The following is a 15,849-nucleotide window of genomic DNA, read 5'->3' on the forward strand; positions in this document are numbered from 1 at the left end:
TTTTTTTTTAAAGATTATTTATTTATTTATTTGTCAGAGAGAGAGAGAGCGAGAGTGAGCACAGGCAGACAGAGTGGAAGGCAGAGTCAGAGGGAGAAGCAGGCTCCCTGCAGAGCAAGGAACCCGATGTGGGACTCGATCCCAGGACGCTGGGATCATGACCTGAGCCGAAGGCAGCTGCTTAACCAACTGAGCCACCCAGGCGTCCCTGATGATTTTATTCTTAAGGGAGTCTCAATATGATGGAGGAACTAGCTCTAATATTTAGAAGGTGCTTAGGTCTTGGAAAAGAACATCATAAATCTAATATTTTGAGACTGTGTCCTAATGAATAGTTTTTCTTCTGTTGAAATACAAGAGTGAGGGGCACCTGGGTGGCTCAGTAGATTAAAGCCTCTGCCTTCAGCTCAGGTCATGATCTCAGAGTGCTGGGATCGAGCCCCGCATTGAGCTCTCTGCTCAGCATGCTCCCTTCCTCTCTCTCTGCCTGCCTCTCTGCCTACTTGTGATCTCTGTCTCTCTGTCAAATAGATAAAATCTTTAAAAAAAGAAAAAAAAAACAACCAAAAAGGAGAAATACAGAAGTTAGTCTAAATATGTGGTCAGTGTAATTTTTAATCCCAGGGACTTCCTAGAAAGCCAGAAGTAGAAATAACCAGCAGTTCCTAACTCTTGGCTTGACCCTGCCTCAGAAGTAAATGCTCAAAGGATTATAGTTCTCTCCTGCAAATGTCCAGATTTTCTTTAAGTAATTTCCAAATCATGTCAAGAACAAATCAAAGTACTGTAATTTGATTTTTTTTCAAGAACAAATCAAAGTACTGTAATTTGATTTTTTTTCCTCTACTGCCTTACTAATATGAGGGCAGGCACTTTTCTTTTGAGACTAAACAGTTTCTCTGTAAGAAGTTGCTTATTCTGTGGTTGAAAGGGGTTCTCCAGTGCCTGTGAACGAGAAGCAGAGACAGTACTGTTGTTTTCCTGCTGTGGCCAGACACATCCGGAAAATAAGCAGTTAGTCCTTGCTTATCTCTTGGCCTATAAAATGGTCTTCTTATTGTAGATTGCTTTGGCAGGTCAGGATGCAGAGGCCTGGCCTGGCTGAGTGTGAGTCACTGCAAGACCTCACTGACCTGGTCTGTTTAGCAGGAAATGTAACTCTTTTCAAAAACAAAATAAAACAAACAAAAACCCCATAAAACTGGCACGGGAGATCATTGGTCATTAATGCATACAGAGATGGAAGATTGCCCATTTGGCCTAGGATGATGGGTATTTTCTTTCATTCCATTAATCTAAGCTGACATTCCAAATGGTCTTCCTAGAGACATCCTTCTTCCCCTGGACACTGAGTACCTTCTCACTTGCTTTATGATGGGCCTCTGTGGACACACATTATAATTTCCCTTCCATTACAAATAGGCTTAATGTAATTCTCCTCTTGAAATTTATTTATTTTTGTCTCCCACATCTTAAAGCGACATGACTAGAGAGGAATATTAGCCTTATTTCAAATCTCAGTTACCTTAAATTTTTCCACTGGACATGTAGCATGCACGGGGGTGGGGGGGCGCTTCTGGCTTTCTGGATATGTTGTCTGGAATCTTCATAGTTAGAATTGCACAGGGAAACCAGAGAGTCACATGAAAATCTTCACAATGAACTGATCACTTATCAAATTATCTCTACTCACCTTTCTGTTTCACTATTGTGCAGGAATAGGCAAACTTTTTCTGTAAAGGTACAGATAGTACAGGGCGCCTGGGTAGCTCAGCGGGTTAAAGCCTCTGCCTTCGGCTCAGGTCATGATCCCAGGGTCCTGGGATCCAGCTCTTTGCTCAGCAGGGAGCCTGCTTCCTCATCCCTCTCTCTCTACCTGCCTCTCTGCCTACTTGTGATCTGTCAAATAAATAAATAATAATAAAAAAATCTTAAAAAAAAATAAGGTAGTAAATATTTTTGGCTTTGTGGGCCATATGGCCTCTCTTAATTATTCAGGTATTATTCTGTGAAAGCTATAGACAGTGCATAACCAGATGGGCATGGCTGTGTTCCAATAAAACTTTATTTATAAAAACGGGTCATCTGTCTGGATTTGGCCCTCAAGCTTGCTCTACAGAGTCTCTCCTCCCCCAGTAGGTGTCATTGCTTTTCTTGTTTCTAATTATGGGCATTGACAAAACTGATTCTGGCAGTTAGGTCAAAAACTGAAGGAAACAATAACAAGAAGTTTGGCGCCTTTCAAAGAGAAGAATTTAAATATCAAGGATTAAGATAGGCCTCTGGGAAAATCAGTAACACTCTCAAACAGTTTTGAAGAAATGACTTTGACTCTACTGCAAAAGTCTAACATTGATGGAAAGTATGTCATTGAGCCTATTAGCATACTGTTTTGTTGCAAAAATTAGAGCAAGATAAATCAGTATGTGATTCATGCTTGGCTCACTCTTAGAATCGGCATGAAATTCCAATTGTAATTTAGATTTTAAAAATAACAAGGATACATTTACTTTCCTGATTTCTGCTTTATTTTCTGTGATAAAGCCCCAATCAATCAAAATATGTTTTCCAAATAATATTCTCTATAAAATGTACCCATTTTAAGTAGCCCTTTTCCTAGCCCTGATTGTGCGGAGGTGATGAGGATTGAGTACTTTTTCTGCTCATTAGAGTGGGAAGGAATTGACTCAGTTCTGTTCTGGATCTTGCTTCTTCAGAGAGAATGGTTAGGGCTGTATTTGCTGAAATCTTTGTTTGAAATACCCAAGCTGGAGCTGGGTGGAGGCTGGATGGGCCATACAGAAAGGCGCAGTGTTTTCAGTTGTTTGGTTATTACTATCAACCTTTGGGGCCAGGGACACGTTTTGTGCCAACTGTACCATTTTTATTTGTCCTGCTCAGGTTTCTGATTCTGTCCGGTCTGATCCCCACACCTTTCACCTCAGCACTGGGTGCCAAGGAGGCTTGGAAAGCCACCTGGAAAGAGAGGTGACCGAGCACTAGGCCGAGGAGGGGGACAGATAGGGCTGCTGGCAGTGATGAGTGCAGGCTTTCTCAAAATTGCTCCCTTGTATCAAGGGTCTCGTAGTAGCCTCAGCCCGTAAGAGAAGACTTCCTTCTGTGCCTTCGAGGGTCTGCAAAATACTAGGTCGGTAGGATTACAAGGTGGGGATTAGGATGTCAAACTGACCTGTGTCAGCTTCTTAGCGCAGGCCAACCCCCAGTCTGTCTCACGTTCTTATCTGAACGGTGAGGGTCATGCTTGTTCCTAGTTTGTGGAGCTGTTACGAGATGATTTAAAGATTCAGAACACATTAGGAGCTTAGCACACAGTAGGTACTCAGTAAAAACCTGCACTGAGACCAGGAAGTTGGTTTTCTTTTGTCGTCATCTTTCTCTTCCTGTCCTCACCACCAGAAGAAAACAAAAAGCCCCAAGAACTCCAGGTGGGATCTTTTCTACTAAAGATTAGGGCCTGGAGGCTGCTCAGAGGAGAAAGATGCTTCTTTGGGGTTATGACTTCTCAGCTCCACACCTCCCTTCCCTGTTGCCCACAGCCCCAACAAGCGAGGCCCACCAACATACAACGAGCACATCACCAAGCGTGTGGCCTCTAGCCCGGCACCCCCACCGGAAGGCCCCAGCCACCCGCGAGAGCCAAGCACACCCCACCGCTACCGAGAGGGGCGGACAGAGCTGCGCAGGGACAAGTCTCCGGGCCGCCCCCTGGAGCGGGAGAAGTCGCCAGGCCGGATGCTCAGCACGAGGAGGGAACGCTCCCCTGGGAGGCTGTTTGAAGACAGCAGCCGGGGCCGGCTGCCTGTGGGAGCTGTGAGGACCCCACTGTCCCAGGTCAATAAGGTGAGGTACCATCCTGAGGCCAGGGGAGTGACCCAGGGAGCTGAGGGCCCTTTAGGACCACTGTTGGGAAAAAAGGGGGCGGGGGGAGGGACACTCATAATTCAGATTTTTCAGGACATACAGCAAGTTCAGGAAGTAAACCTATTTCGGAAGAGGCCTTTCTAAGCAAATGCATGATGTTACATGTGTACCTCAAAATGGAACAGCTACCTGATGGTAGATCATTCCCTTCCCCAGAGGCAACCAGTGTTAGCAGTTTCTAGAGATATTCTATGCATATAAGCAAATATGTATATATATCTTCCCTTCTTAAACAGAAATGGTAGTGTACCACACAAAGTTCATGCCTTATTTTTTTCAGGCACATATACAGATACACACGTACATCAAGAATTAGTTTGGAGGGCTATACAGAAATTGGGAACAGTGGTTGCCTTCTAGAACTTTGAGCCTTTTGAAATCTTTATACCATATGCATGTATTATCTATGTAACTTTTAAAGTTAGTGAATGAAGAGATGGCAGGAGGTGTTGAAGCCAAGGTCGAGGGTGGGGGGCGTTCCCCATGAGCAGGGCGTGGGTCTGAGTGCTTGGTGCCTCCTTGGCAGGCTAGCCAGTTCCAGGGGCCCCCTCTGGACAGCACAGTCACCTTTCTGTCCCTGGGGGGGCGGAGGGGGGTGGTTTTCTGGATCACATTCTCCTCATGCCACCTGCAGGTCACAGTTGGGACCCCTGCCAATCAAGAGGAGGAAAAGCCTGTCAATGTTTCTTCTTAGCCCCTCTGACTTACCGATAAAAAGGGTCCAGCGTATGTGTGTTTAACAGAGATCCATCCAAAGCTTTGGAGAATTTTCTGTGATTTTTCATTCCCTGATGAACCCCAAGCTCCGCAGCATGGCTCTGCTCACTGGTGCCAGCCTGGGCGGCGCTCGGTGTTACCGGCCGCAGAGAGACCAAGCACGGCACGTGTCCTGCCGGGATCGTGCGGGGCAAGCCCAGGGACTCTTGGCCCCCGGAGCTAAAACTCCTCCTTTTGCTCCTAGGTCTGGGACCAGTCTTCAGTGTAAATCTCAGCCAGGAAAACCAACTCCTCATCTTAACCTGCAGGAAAACACCACTCTAAGGAACTCCGCTGACGGGGCCCCCAGCACCCATCTGCTCAGCCACCCCAAGGCACAGCTGGGCCCAGACCTGCCTCCGTGCGGACAGCCTGCATCCAGGGGGTGCAGGGGCCGAGCTCCTCCGAGCTGCCAGCGCCTTCCTGCAGTCATCCTCTGTGCACTTTGTTACTCTTTCAGAGCATTCATCAACTTTTATACCTAGCTCTAGCCTGTACCGGTTCATCAGAGGAAACCAACCTGCACTAACTACGATGTGGTTAGAATCCTATTTAATAGCTACTTTAAGATCCTAGGGTTGGTTGGATTTCCTTTTTTCTTTTTCTTTTTTTTAAAAAAAAAAAAAAAAAAAAGACAACAGAATTCTTAATAGATTTGAATAGCAATGTATTTCCTGTTGTAGTCATTTTTAGCTAGATCACACCATCAGGTCTTTGCTCCGGAAACGTATCGTGGAAGAGTCCCCGCCAGTTGGCTAACCTCCTGCGCTCATGTAGGTTCATTCTTGTCCCAGTCCATCCGCGCAGATGGCCCTGTTTGACCAGGGTGACATCTTAGCCAAATGTTTACTGTTCTCATTGCCTTTTATGGCCTTGACGACTTCCCCTCCCACCAGCTGAGAATGTACGGAGGTCATCGGGCCTCAGCTCGGAGGCAGTGACTTGGGGCCAAGGGACCTCGAGTAGCTCTCCCTCCCTGCCCCTCAGCGTCATCTCCCCAGACTGCTGTCCCTGCTTTCCACGTAGCTCTGGCCAGGAAAGCATGCAATAGACTTGCTCGGAGCCCAGCATTAATGAGTCTCTGGGTCCGGGAGGGGACCGGGGGTGCCCACCTCCTGTCCACGACAGTGCGTTGTTCCCCACCCTGGGATGCGAAGAGACCCGTCCAGGAGTTCTGCATGGCGGTTCACTGCATGTGCTGCCCCCCGATCTGGCTGCCCCCCTTGGGTTGCTCTGCCGATGTACTAGTACATACCATAGCTCCCTCTGACCACTTGCCAACTCACTGGCCACAACAAGCTGCAGTCTGTAGCACTGAACAAACAAAAAAACCAAACGCTCAAGCCTTACGACCAGAGAAGGATTTCAGCAAACCACACCTCACACCCTCACGCTTCCCTGACTCCCTCGTGGACGACTCTGTGTTCACACAACATCCAGCACGGTTCTACCCCACAAAACTGTGACTTCCCAAGTGAGCCTTTCCCTAGGGCTAGCCGAGGACCAGGAAGTTCCAGAGCACTGCGGCCCCTCCTCTGCCTCTGCCGGGGTCGGAAGGTCCTCCCTTAGGTGCCGCGCAGCTCACACGGTTTCTCGCCGCCTGCTACCAGAAGGCAAAATTCCTGGCAACTGGTCAAGAAGCAACCCAGAGGCTCTGCAGTTGGCAAGCTAACTAGCGGCCTTACTTCTGCCTTTAATCTCCCACAAGGCACCTCTTGCTTCAGATTCTGCGTGACTCTTAGGCATGCCTCGAACGACCAAGGCACATCCTAGGTAGGCTGAAAGGTAGACCTGTTTCCACCACCGCAGGTGAACTTGGCCACATTGCAACCCCACGTTGTCCATAGTTCAGATCACTTTCCAGATTGCAACCTGGCCCAAATCCCAGCTCCTTCCTGCTTGTCTCTTAACCTAAGTGCTTTCTTGTTTGGAACGCCTGTGTCCCTCCCTCCATGTTGTTACACCCTTGGCAGGTGTCACGCTGTTGTTTTATGCGTTGCTTGGCGTCTTTGGGGTCATGCTGCATTCCTCCCCTCCCCAGGGCAGATCAGACTGAATGTTTGCTGAAGTTTTTGTCTCTTGGTCCACAAGTATTTGGAAAGGTCACTGAAAATTGGTCTTTCAGTCTTGGCATTTCATTTAGGATCTCCATGAGAAATGGGCTTCTTGAGCCTGGAAAGTGTATATCGTGTGTCTCATCTGTGAAATGCTTCCTGCTATAGAACTAGCTCAAAAGACTGTACATATTTACAAGAAACTTTATATTCGTAAAAAAAAAAAAAAAGGAAATTGAATTGGTTTCTACTTTTTTATTGTAAAAGGTGCATTTTTCAACACTTACCTTTGGTTTCAACGGTGGTAGTTGTGGACAGCCATCTTCACTGGAGGGTGGGGAGCTCCGTGGGACCACCAAGATGCCAGCAGGAAATACTGGACCACGAAATCGCAGTCAAAAGCTTATTAGCATAAGTAAGATTCTAGGTCTCCAAAAGTACAGGCTTTTTCTTCATTACCTTTTTTATTCAGGATGAGGAAAAGAACACAAAAGAACAATTCAAGATCCACCTGAAGAGGAATGAACTTTGTTGTTAAACAATAGTGAAATAAAGCAATGATCTAAAATGTTTGCTTTTGTGCAACGACCTCTTCTTTTTTTTTTTTTTTTTTTTTTTTTTAAAGATTTTATTTATTTATTTGACAGAGAGAAATCACAAGTAGATGGAGAGGCAGGCAGAGAGAGAGAGAGGGAAGCAGGCTCCTTGCTGAGCAGAGAGCCCGATGCGGGACTCGATCCCAGGACCCTGAGATCATGACCTGAGCTGAAGGCAGCGACTTAACCCACTGAGCCACCCAGGCGCCCCAACGACCTCTTCTTAAGAGACCACAAAAACCTAAGTCTTGGGCCTGTGTCACCACAGGATTGTTATCGTGGCATGGGACCTTGCTTCCTTTTCTCGTGGGGTCGGAGGTGTTTTTTTCTGGGGTCAGGGAAGGACACAGAGCTCCAAGCACACTTGCTTTCCTGGCGTCAAGCGGACTGGCAGCATTCTCTTCCAAGTGTGAGACCTTGTTGAAGTTTAGTCATTATTTCCAATGAACCGTGAACTTGGCAGGTAGGTCACTTTATAGGACTGCGGAACTAGAGAGCTCCGAATGCAAACAGGCCATTCTGAAAGGCTTGAGATTGGATTACCTATAATCCAGTTCTATAATATTAGCAGCTAACCAAGAAAACAGGTCACCTTAAAATCTCTCTCATCTCTTATAAGGCCCTGGGGATTTTAATGATGTAGAGTTCCTTGGAGGAGTTCAGATCAAGGTAGTTTAAAATGTAAATACTTCTATTTTTAACTAGATGGATTTTTAGAGTCTGTGCGGTAGATTTTTTCCGTGATTTTTTAGCTTGTTAGTATAAACTCTGCTTGATCTGGACAAACATTAGTTTTGACAAATGGTGATTTCTTTCATGGTTCCTGTTGCTTTTACCCTCTTGATTTTTATTTTTCAATGAAGTAATCTGACCACAGTCACAATCTTACTTGCAGGGTCGTATCTGACATGGCTTGTTACAGGAACCATAGTTGCAATTCTGCTCTGCTTTACTCCTAGAGATAAAAATATGCCAAAGGGCATAACAATAGGGGAAGTAATTCAGGGGTACCTAGGTGGCTCAGTCATTAAGCCTCTGCCTTCAGCCCAGGTCATGGTCCCAGGGTCCTGAGATCAAGCCCTGCATTGGGCTCCCTGCTCAGGGGAAGCCTGCTTCCCCCTCTTCCACACCCCCCTGCTTGTGTTCCCTCTCTTGTATCTCTCCCTCAATGTGTTAAATAAATAAATAAAATATTTTAAAAAGATAAAATAAAAAGGGAAATAATTCAGAAGATGAAACAAGTAAAAATGCTGGAACATTTCTTTCCTTACAATACTGGGGAAAGTCTATTAAATATCAACCAACCTTTTCAGTTAATGAGAATTCTTGACAGCTATGGAATACTTCAAAAGCATAAACAGTTTGGTTCCAAAAGGAATGTTCCTGAAAGCTTCTCTGAACCCTAAGGAATGACCCCAAGGAAACAACAGACAATTACTCAGCCCACCATAAAATGAGGCCCAACCTTCTATACTGCCACCACTCCTTTTTTCCCCCAAGATTTTGTTTAGAGAGAGAGAATGCACAAAGGAGCGGCAGGGAGAGAGGGAGTAGCAGGCACCCCATTCAGCAGGAAGCCCCACACGGAGCTCTATCCCAGGATCTTGAGATCTTGACCTGAGCTGAAGGCAGACACTTATGACTAAGCCACCCAGGCACCCCACTTCTCCCATTTCTTAAACAGAATCAGACATGTGTTCTGTGCTTACAACTTAATTTTCATGAGACTAAAGATGCTGACTGCATAGCAAATTTCAGACCATGAAACTTTAGGATTTGGAGACTTAGGCCAAAAAGAGATAAAATTTGCTTGATGGGACTGAAGTTTTTCCTCAGAACTGGGCCTCTTGAATCTGATTTACTCTAGCAACTGTCCATGTAGTTTTAAGTCTAAAGCATTAAGAGTAAGCCTACAGGGGTGGGAACAGCTAAGCTTCGGCTCCTAGTAACCACTGAATCGGCCTATTCTGGTGGTTCTAAATCACTGCACTTTGCTCCCCTCCCCTCAGGATATCTGACAATGTCTGCAGACATTTCTGATGGTCAAGACTGGCATCTAGCCAGTCTGATGGTGTATGGGGCAGCCCTCATCCCCCACTAGGCTCCTATCGGGTCCAAGTGTCAATAGTGCCAAGGTTGAGAAACCATAGCCTGTCCTGGTCAGATTTCTCTCTGGGCAGTTTAAACAGTGCTTATGATGTCTACAGCACAGAGACTGTGGCACCAGGCACACAATGTTTATATGAGCGTTTTATCACTTGCCTAATCAAATATTGCTTTATTTTCCAAAGCTGGGGAGGGTGAGGTAGTGGAAATACAGTACAGTGTTGATCACTTGGCTTTCCTTTGAGTCTGTCAATGATTAATGGAACTCCGTTTACCCGGAAGGGCTTGTTGGAGGTAGAAGAAAGAATTTTGAAAACGACTTTACTATTATATGCAGCTCAGGCTGTCTTTCAGAAAACCATAAAAAAGAAGAAGAAAGTTGACTCACAGTACACACAATTTCCCAGATGAGATGGGTGAATTCATTCCAGGGGCAGTAGAAAAGGTTGCGATGAGGGCTGGCATCCTCATCCAGGCAAAGGCCCATAACTGAGGACAAAGAGGACAAAAAAGACTATGAGTGGGAGCCGACCAGAAACAGAGCAGGCCCCTCAGACTGGGAGCTCTGGCTGTTCCAGCTTTCGGACCTTCTCCGAGGGTCTGACTCACCGCACTGCTGGCTCTCAGGAAGCCCTGCAGATGTTATTACAACAGGAAGGATGACTCAGGCTTTAGAAGAGATGCACATGCGCTTGTAACTTACTTATTTTCTCCTGAAGACAACTGTCATTGGTGTTCTGGGTTAGAAGGCTCTGGCTTGTTCCTCCTTCCTTGTTTCTCTTTCCGAGAGAGGTGCTAAGGAGGGATTCTTTAGAAGCTGGATGGAGGGGTGCCTGGGTGGTTCCATGGGTTGAGGCCTCTGCCTTTCACTCAGGTCATGGTCCCGGAGTCCTGAGATCGAGCCCCATGTCAGGCCCTCTGCTTGGCGGGGAGCCTGCCTCCCTTCCTCTCTCTCTCTGCCTGCCTCTCTGCCTGCTTGTGATCTCTGTCAAATAAATAAATAAAACCTTTAAAAAAAAAAAAGCTGGCTGGAGATGTGAGTGGTCTATAGAGTTGAATCCTCATTAATTCATTCAAACTGTTCATAAACACTAGTGGAGGATCAGGTACTGGGAAAACTGAATGCATGTTCTGAAATTAAACTGTGCATCTAGAAATAATGAGAGTCGAACCAAATGACATTTTACTCTTCCCTAAGTGGTTGTCTCTGACCTCAACCATGAATGAGATCACTGTGATGTTTTTGGGTTTTTAATCTTGGCTTTTGGAGTTTGTAAGTTTCCTATTTGAGCGAATTGAGGGGCGGCATTTTTTCCTTTCTGGACTCCTGACTTCCTGTTTGTGGCGTATCCCAGCCATGTTGTAAAGGCTTTGGAGCTCCCAACACTAAAGGAGCCTGAAGATCATCTAGTGCTAGTCCAGCGCCTCTCATTTCTCAGGGGAGGAAATCAAGCGAAGAAAGGCTATGTGACCTGCCCAAGGTCACCTGAACTGGATCAACATCCCTAATCTCATTCCAGCATTGACATGCTGGGAAGGGGTGGAGCGGGGAATGGCAGACTCCAGTGAGAAGTTAGGCTTTGATCTGGTTTCAGAGCACTGTTGACCTCCCTCCCATTTATACCCATAAGTGAAGCCAGAGGAAGGGAAGAGCTTTGCCTGGGTCCTTTGATCTTTGGTTTCAGTATTTTGACATATGGTCCTATTGACCCAATACCGTTTTACGTGTTAGGAATGTGAAGGCCTTATCTTTGGCTCTATAAATCCGTCTGTATATACATTTCCGGAGGGAAGAATACATCTTTATTCAAAAGCAATTTGGGTTCCAGGACAAACAGAAATGAAAAGAATCTGTGATCACCAAATCAGCCCCATAGGAAATATTGAAAGGGGTCCTCGAAGCAAAGTGAGAGCCTAAAAGTAACACAGACCAGAAAGGAACAGAGACAATATATAGTAACAGTGACCTTATAGGCAATACAATGGCATTAAATTAATCTCTTTCAATAGTTACCCTGAATGTAAGTGGGCTAAATGCCCCAATCAAAACACACAGGGTATCATATTGGCTAAAAAAACAAGACCCACTGATACGTTGTCTGCAAGAGACTCATTTTAGACCCAAAGACCCTTCCAGATTTAAAGTGAGGGGGTGGAAAAACATTTACCATGCTAATGGACATCAAAAGAATGCTGGGGCAGTAATCCTCATATCAGACAAATTAAATTTTAAGTCAAAGACTATAATAAGAGATGAGGAAGGACACTATTTCATACCTACAGATATGGAATGTATCAGATTGACTGATTGATACAGATTGGATAAACAAAGTTTATCCAACAAGAAGATCTAACAATTGTAAATATCTATGCCCCTAACATTTGAGCAGCCAATTATATAAACCAATTAATAACAAAATCAAAGAAACATATCAACAATAATACAATAATGGTAGGAGACTTTAATACTCCACTCACTGAAATGGACAGATCATCTATGTAAAAGATCAAGGAAATAAGGGGTTTAAATGACACCCTGAAACAGATGGACTTCACAGATATATTCAGAACATTCCATCCCAAAGCAACAAATACACATTCTTCTCAATTGCACATGAACATTCTCCAGAATAGATCACATCCTGGGTCACAAATCAGGTCTCAGCTGGTACCCAAAGATAGGGATCATTCCCTGCATATTTTCAGACCACACTGCTTTGAAACTAGAACTCAACCAGAAGAGGAAAGTTGGAAAGAACTCAAATACATGGAGGCTAAAAAGCAGCCTACTAAAGTATGAATGGGTCAACCAAGAAATTAAATAATTTAAAAAATTCATCAAAACAAATGAAAACACAACCATTCATAATCTTTTGGGATGCAGCCAAGGTGGTCCTAAGAGGGGAGTCCATAACACTATAAGCCTCTCTCAAGAATGAATGTCTCAAAAACACAACTTAACCCTATACCTAAAGAAGCTGGAGAAAGAACCAGCATAGAAACCCTAAACCCAGAAGGAGAAGAGAAATAAAGATCAGAGCAGAAATCAATGAAATAGAAACCATAAGAACAGTTGAACAGATCAATGAAACCAGGAGCTAGTTCTTTGAAAGAATCAATAAAATTGATAAACCCCTGGCCAGACTTATCAAAAAGAAAAGAGAAAAAAACCCAAATTAATAAAATCATGAACAAAAGAGATCAGATCACAATCAACAAAAAATTACTAACAATTTTAAGAACATATTATGAGCAACTATACGCCAGCAAATTAGACAATCTGGAAGAAATGGATGCAATCCTAGAAACATATAAATGACCAAAACTGAACCAGGAAGAAACAGAAAACCTGAATGGACCCATAACCAGTAAGAAAACTGAAGCAGTAATCAAAAATCTCCCAACAAGCAGGGGCCTAGAGCCAGATGGCTTCCCAGGGGAATTCTACCAAACATTTAAAGAAGAAGTAACACCTCTTCTCCTGAAACTGTTCCAAAAAATAGAAATGGAAGGAAAACTTCCAAACACATTTTATAAGGCCAGCATTACCTTGGTCCCCAAACCAGACAAAGACCCCATTAAAAAGGAGAATTACAGACCAATAACTCTGATGAAAATGGATGCAAAAATTCTTACCAAAATGCTAGCCAATAGGATCAAACAGTACATTAAAAAGATTATTCACCACAACCAAGTGGGATTTCTTCCTGGGCTGTAAGAATGGTTCAACATCCACAAATCAATCCATGTGATACATTAAGAAAAGAAAAAACAAGAACCATATAATCCTCTCAGTAGATGAAGAAGAAGCATTTAACAAAGTACAGCATCCTTTCTTGATCAAAACTCTTCACAGGGTAGGGTAGAGTGTACATACCTCTATCATCAAAGCCATCTATGAAAAACCCACAGTGAATATCATTCTCAATGGGGAAAAACTGAGAGTTTGTCCCCTAAGATCAGGAAAACAGGAGGGCTGTCTACTATCACCACTGCTATTCAACATACTACTATACTCCTAGCCTCAGCAATCAGCCAACAAAAAGAAATAAAAGGCATCTGAATCAGCAAAGAAGTCATCAAACTCTCACTCTCTGGAGATGATAGATACTTTATGTGGAAAAGCCAAAATACTCCACTCCAAATCTGCTATAGCTCATAGAGGAATTCAGTAAAGTGTCAGGATATAAAATCAATGCACAGAAATCAGCTGCATTCCTATACACCAACAACAAGACAGAAGGAGAAATTAAGGAGTTGATCCCATTTACAGTTGCACCCAAAGCCATAAGATACCTAGGAATAAACTTAACCAAAGAGGCAAAGAATCTACACTCAGAAAACTATGAAGTACTCATGAAAGAAATTGAGGAAGACACAAAGAAATGGGAAAACGTTCCATGCTCATGGATTGGCACAACAAATACTGTGAAAATATCTATGCTACCTAGAGCAATCTACACATTTAATGCAACCCCTATCAAAATACCATCAATTTTTTTCAAAGAAATGGAGCAAATAATCCTAAAATTTATATGGAACCAGAAAAGACCCCCAAATAGCCAGAGGAATGTTGAAAAAGAAAACCAAAGTTGGTGGCATCACAACTCCAGACTTCAAGCTCTATTACAAAGCTATAATCATCAACACAGTATGGTACACAAAAACAGACACATAGATCAATGGAACAGAATAGAGAGCCCAGAAATGGACCCTCAACTGTATGGTCAGCTAATCTTCGACAAAGCAGGAAAGAATGTCCAATGGAAAAAAGACAGTCTCTTCAACAAGTGTTGGGAAAATTGGACAGCCACATGCAGAAGAAAGAAACCGGACCACTTCCTTACACCACACACAAAAATAGACTCAAAATGGATAAAAGACCTCAATGTGAGACAGGAATCCATCAAAATCCTTGAGGAGAACACATATGGCAACCTCTTTGACCTCAGCCGCAGCAACTTCTTCCTAGGAACATCACCAAAGGCAAGGGAAACAAGGGCAAAAATGGACTACTGGGACTTCAAGATCAAAAGCTTTTGGACAGCAAAAGAAACAGTCAAAAACCCAAAAGAAACTGGCAGAATGGGAGAAGATATTTGCAAACGACATATCAGAAAAAGGGCTAGTATCCAAAAGCTATAAAGAACTTACCAACTCAACACCCAAAGAACAAAGAATCCAATCAAGAAATGGGCAGAAGACATGAAGAGACATTTCTGCAAAGACATCCAAATGACCATCAGATGCATGAAAAAGTGCTCAACCTCACTCGGCATCAGGGAAATACAAATCCTAACCACAATGAAATACCACCTCACACCAGTCATAATGGCTAAAATTCACAAGTCAGGAAATAACAGGCGTTGGCAAGGATGCAGACAGGGGAATCCTACATTGTTAGTAAGAATGCAAGCTGGTGCAGCCACTCTGGAAGGGGCACGTGCTCCCCAATATTTATAGCAGCAATGTCCACAATAGCCAAACTATGAAAAGAGCCTAGATGTCCATCAACAGATGAGTGGGTAAAGAAGATGGGACACACACACACACACACACACAGGACTGTTATGTAGCATCAAAAAAGCCCAGTATCTTGCCATTTGCAATAATGTGGTTGGAACTAGAGTCTATTATGCTAAGTGAAATAAGCCAATTGGAGAAAGGTAAGTATCATATGATCTCACTGAGATGAGGAATTTGAGAAACAAGACAGAGGATCATAAGGGAAGGGAGAGAAAAATGAAACAAGACAAAACGAGGGAGGGAGACAAACCCTAAGAGACTCAATCTCAAGAAACAAACTGGGGGTTGCTGGAGGGAAGGGGGGTGGGAGGGATGGGGTGGTGGGGTGACGGACATTAGGGAGCGTATGTGCTATGGTGAGCGCTGTGACTTATGTTAAGACTGATGAATCGCAGACCTGTACCCCTGAAGCAAACAATACATCATATGTTAATTTAAAAAAAGAAAAAAGCAATTTGGGTTAAGCATTAACCATGTCACCAGCCCTCACCCATCATGGGACTGCTAATAGAGAAGGCCCTGCCTGGGTCATAGGACACTTCACTTCTACATTTGGCTTTGCCTCCATGATGTGCGTCTCCTTTCCCACATCTGTGAAATAATTTCCATTACCTTGGGTTTGGAGTCTTTCACTTGGGCCTGTGAGCAATCTTCTAAACCACAGGAGACTTGCTTTGTGTTACCTTTTAAAGAAAATGGAAGTCTTTTAGATGCATCGACGGCTGTAGACTGCAGAGACCATGGTTCCAGGAAGTGGTCATGCCCACATGTCCACCACAGGGGCTGGCTCCCTCGGGAGTCCTCTGTGGCCACTGGGCTGCTGAGGGCTCTTACAGGGTTTCCTGACTCCCAATTCATTTTTACATTAG

At 44.1% G+C, this 15,849-nt stretch overlaps 1 protein-coding gene and 1 long non-coding RNA gene across 11 annotated transcripts in view; one reads left to right on the forward strand and one right to left on the reverse strand.

Moving 5' to 3' along the window:
- The window catches only part of CIT (citron rho-interacting serine/threonine kinase), a 167,913-nt gene extending 160,589 nt beyond the window's left edge, over positions 1 to 7,324 (forward strand). For all 9 annotated transcript variants that reach the window (XM_059138701.1, XM_059138700.1, XM_059138703.1 and 6 more), the window contains 2 exons: positions 3,558 to 3,861; positions 4,904 to 7,324. In XM_059138701.1, the coding sequence (XP_058994684.1) occupies positions 3,558 to 3,861; positions 4,904 to 4,927 (328 nt within the window). In that variant the 3' untranslated portion in view covers positions 4,928 to 7,324. The remainder of the gene's footprint in view (positions 1 to 3,557; positions 3,862 to 4,903) is intronic.
- On the reverse strand, positions 809 to 15,570 carry LOC131810836 (uncharacterized). Of its 2 annotated transcripts, none has more exons than XR_009345737.1 (3): positions 9,843 to 15,570; positions 4,651 to 7,211; positions 809 to 3,144 (listed from the first exon to the last, which is right to left on the reverse strand). It is a non-coding gene; the product is annotated as an uncharacterized LOC131810836 (long non-coding RNA). The 2 variants fall into 2 exon arrangements; XR_009345736.1 differs by lacking the exon at positions 9,843 to 15,570 and adding an exon at positions 7,566 to 8,637 and having other exon boundaries at positions 4,651 to 7,341.
- Between the last annotated feature and the right edge of the window lie 279 nt (positions 15,571 to 15,849).

The sequence above is a fragment of the Mustela lutreola genome, chromosome 11 (assembly GCF_030435805.1).
Source record: "Mustela lutreola isolate mMusLut2 chromosome 11, mMusLut2.pri, whole genome shotgun sequence".
In the NCBI taxonomy this organism is placed as follows: Eukaryota; Metazoa; Chordata; class Mammalia; order Carnivora; family Mustelidae; genus Mustela; species Mustela lutreola.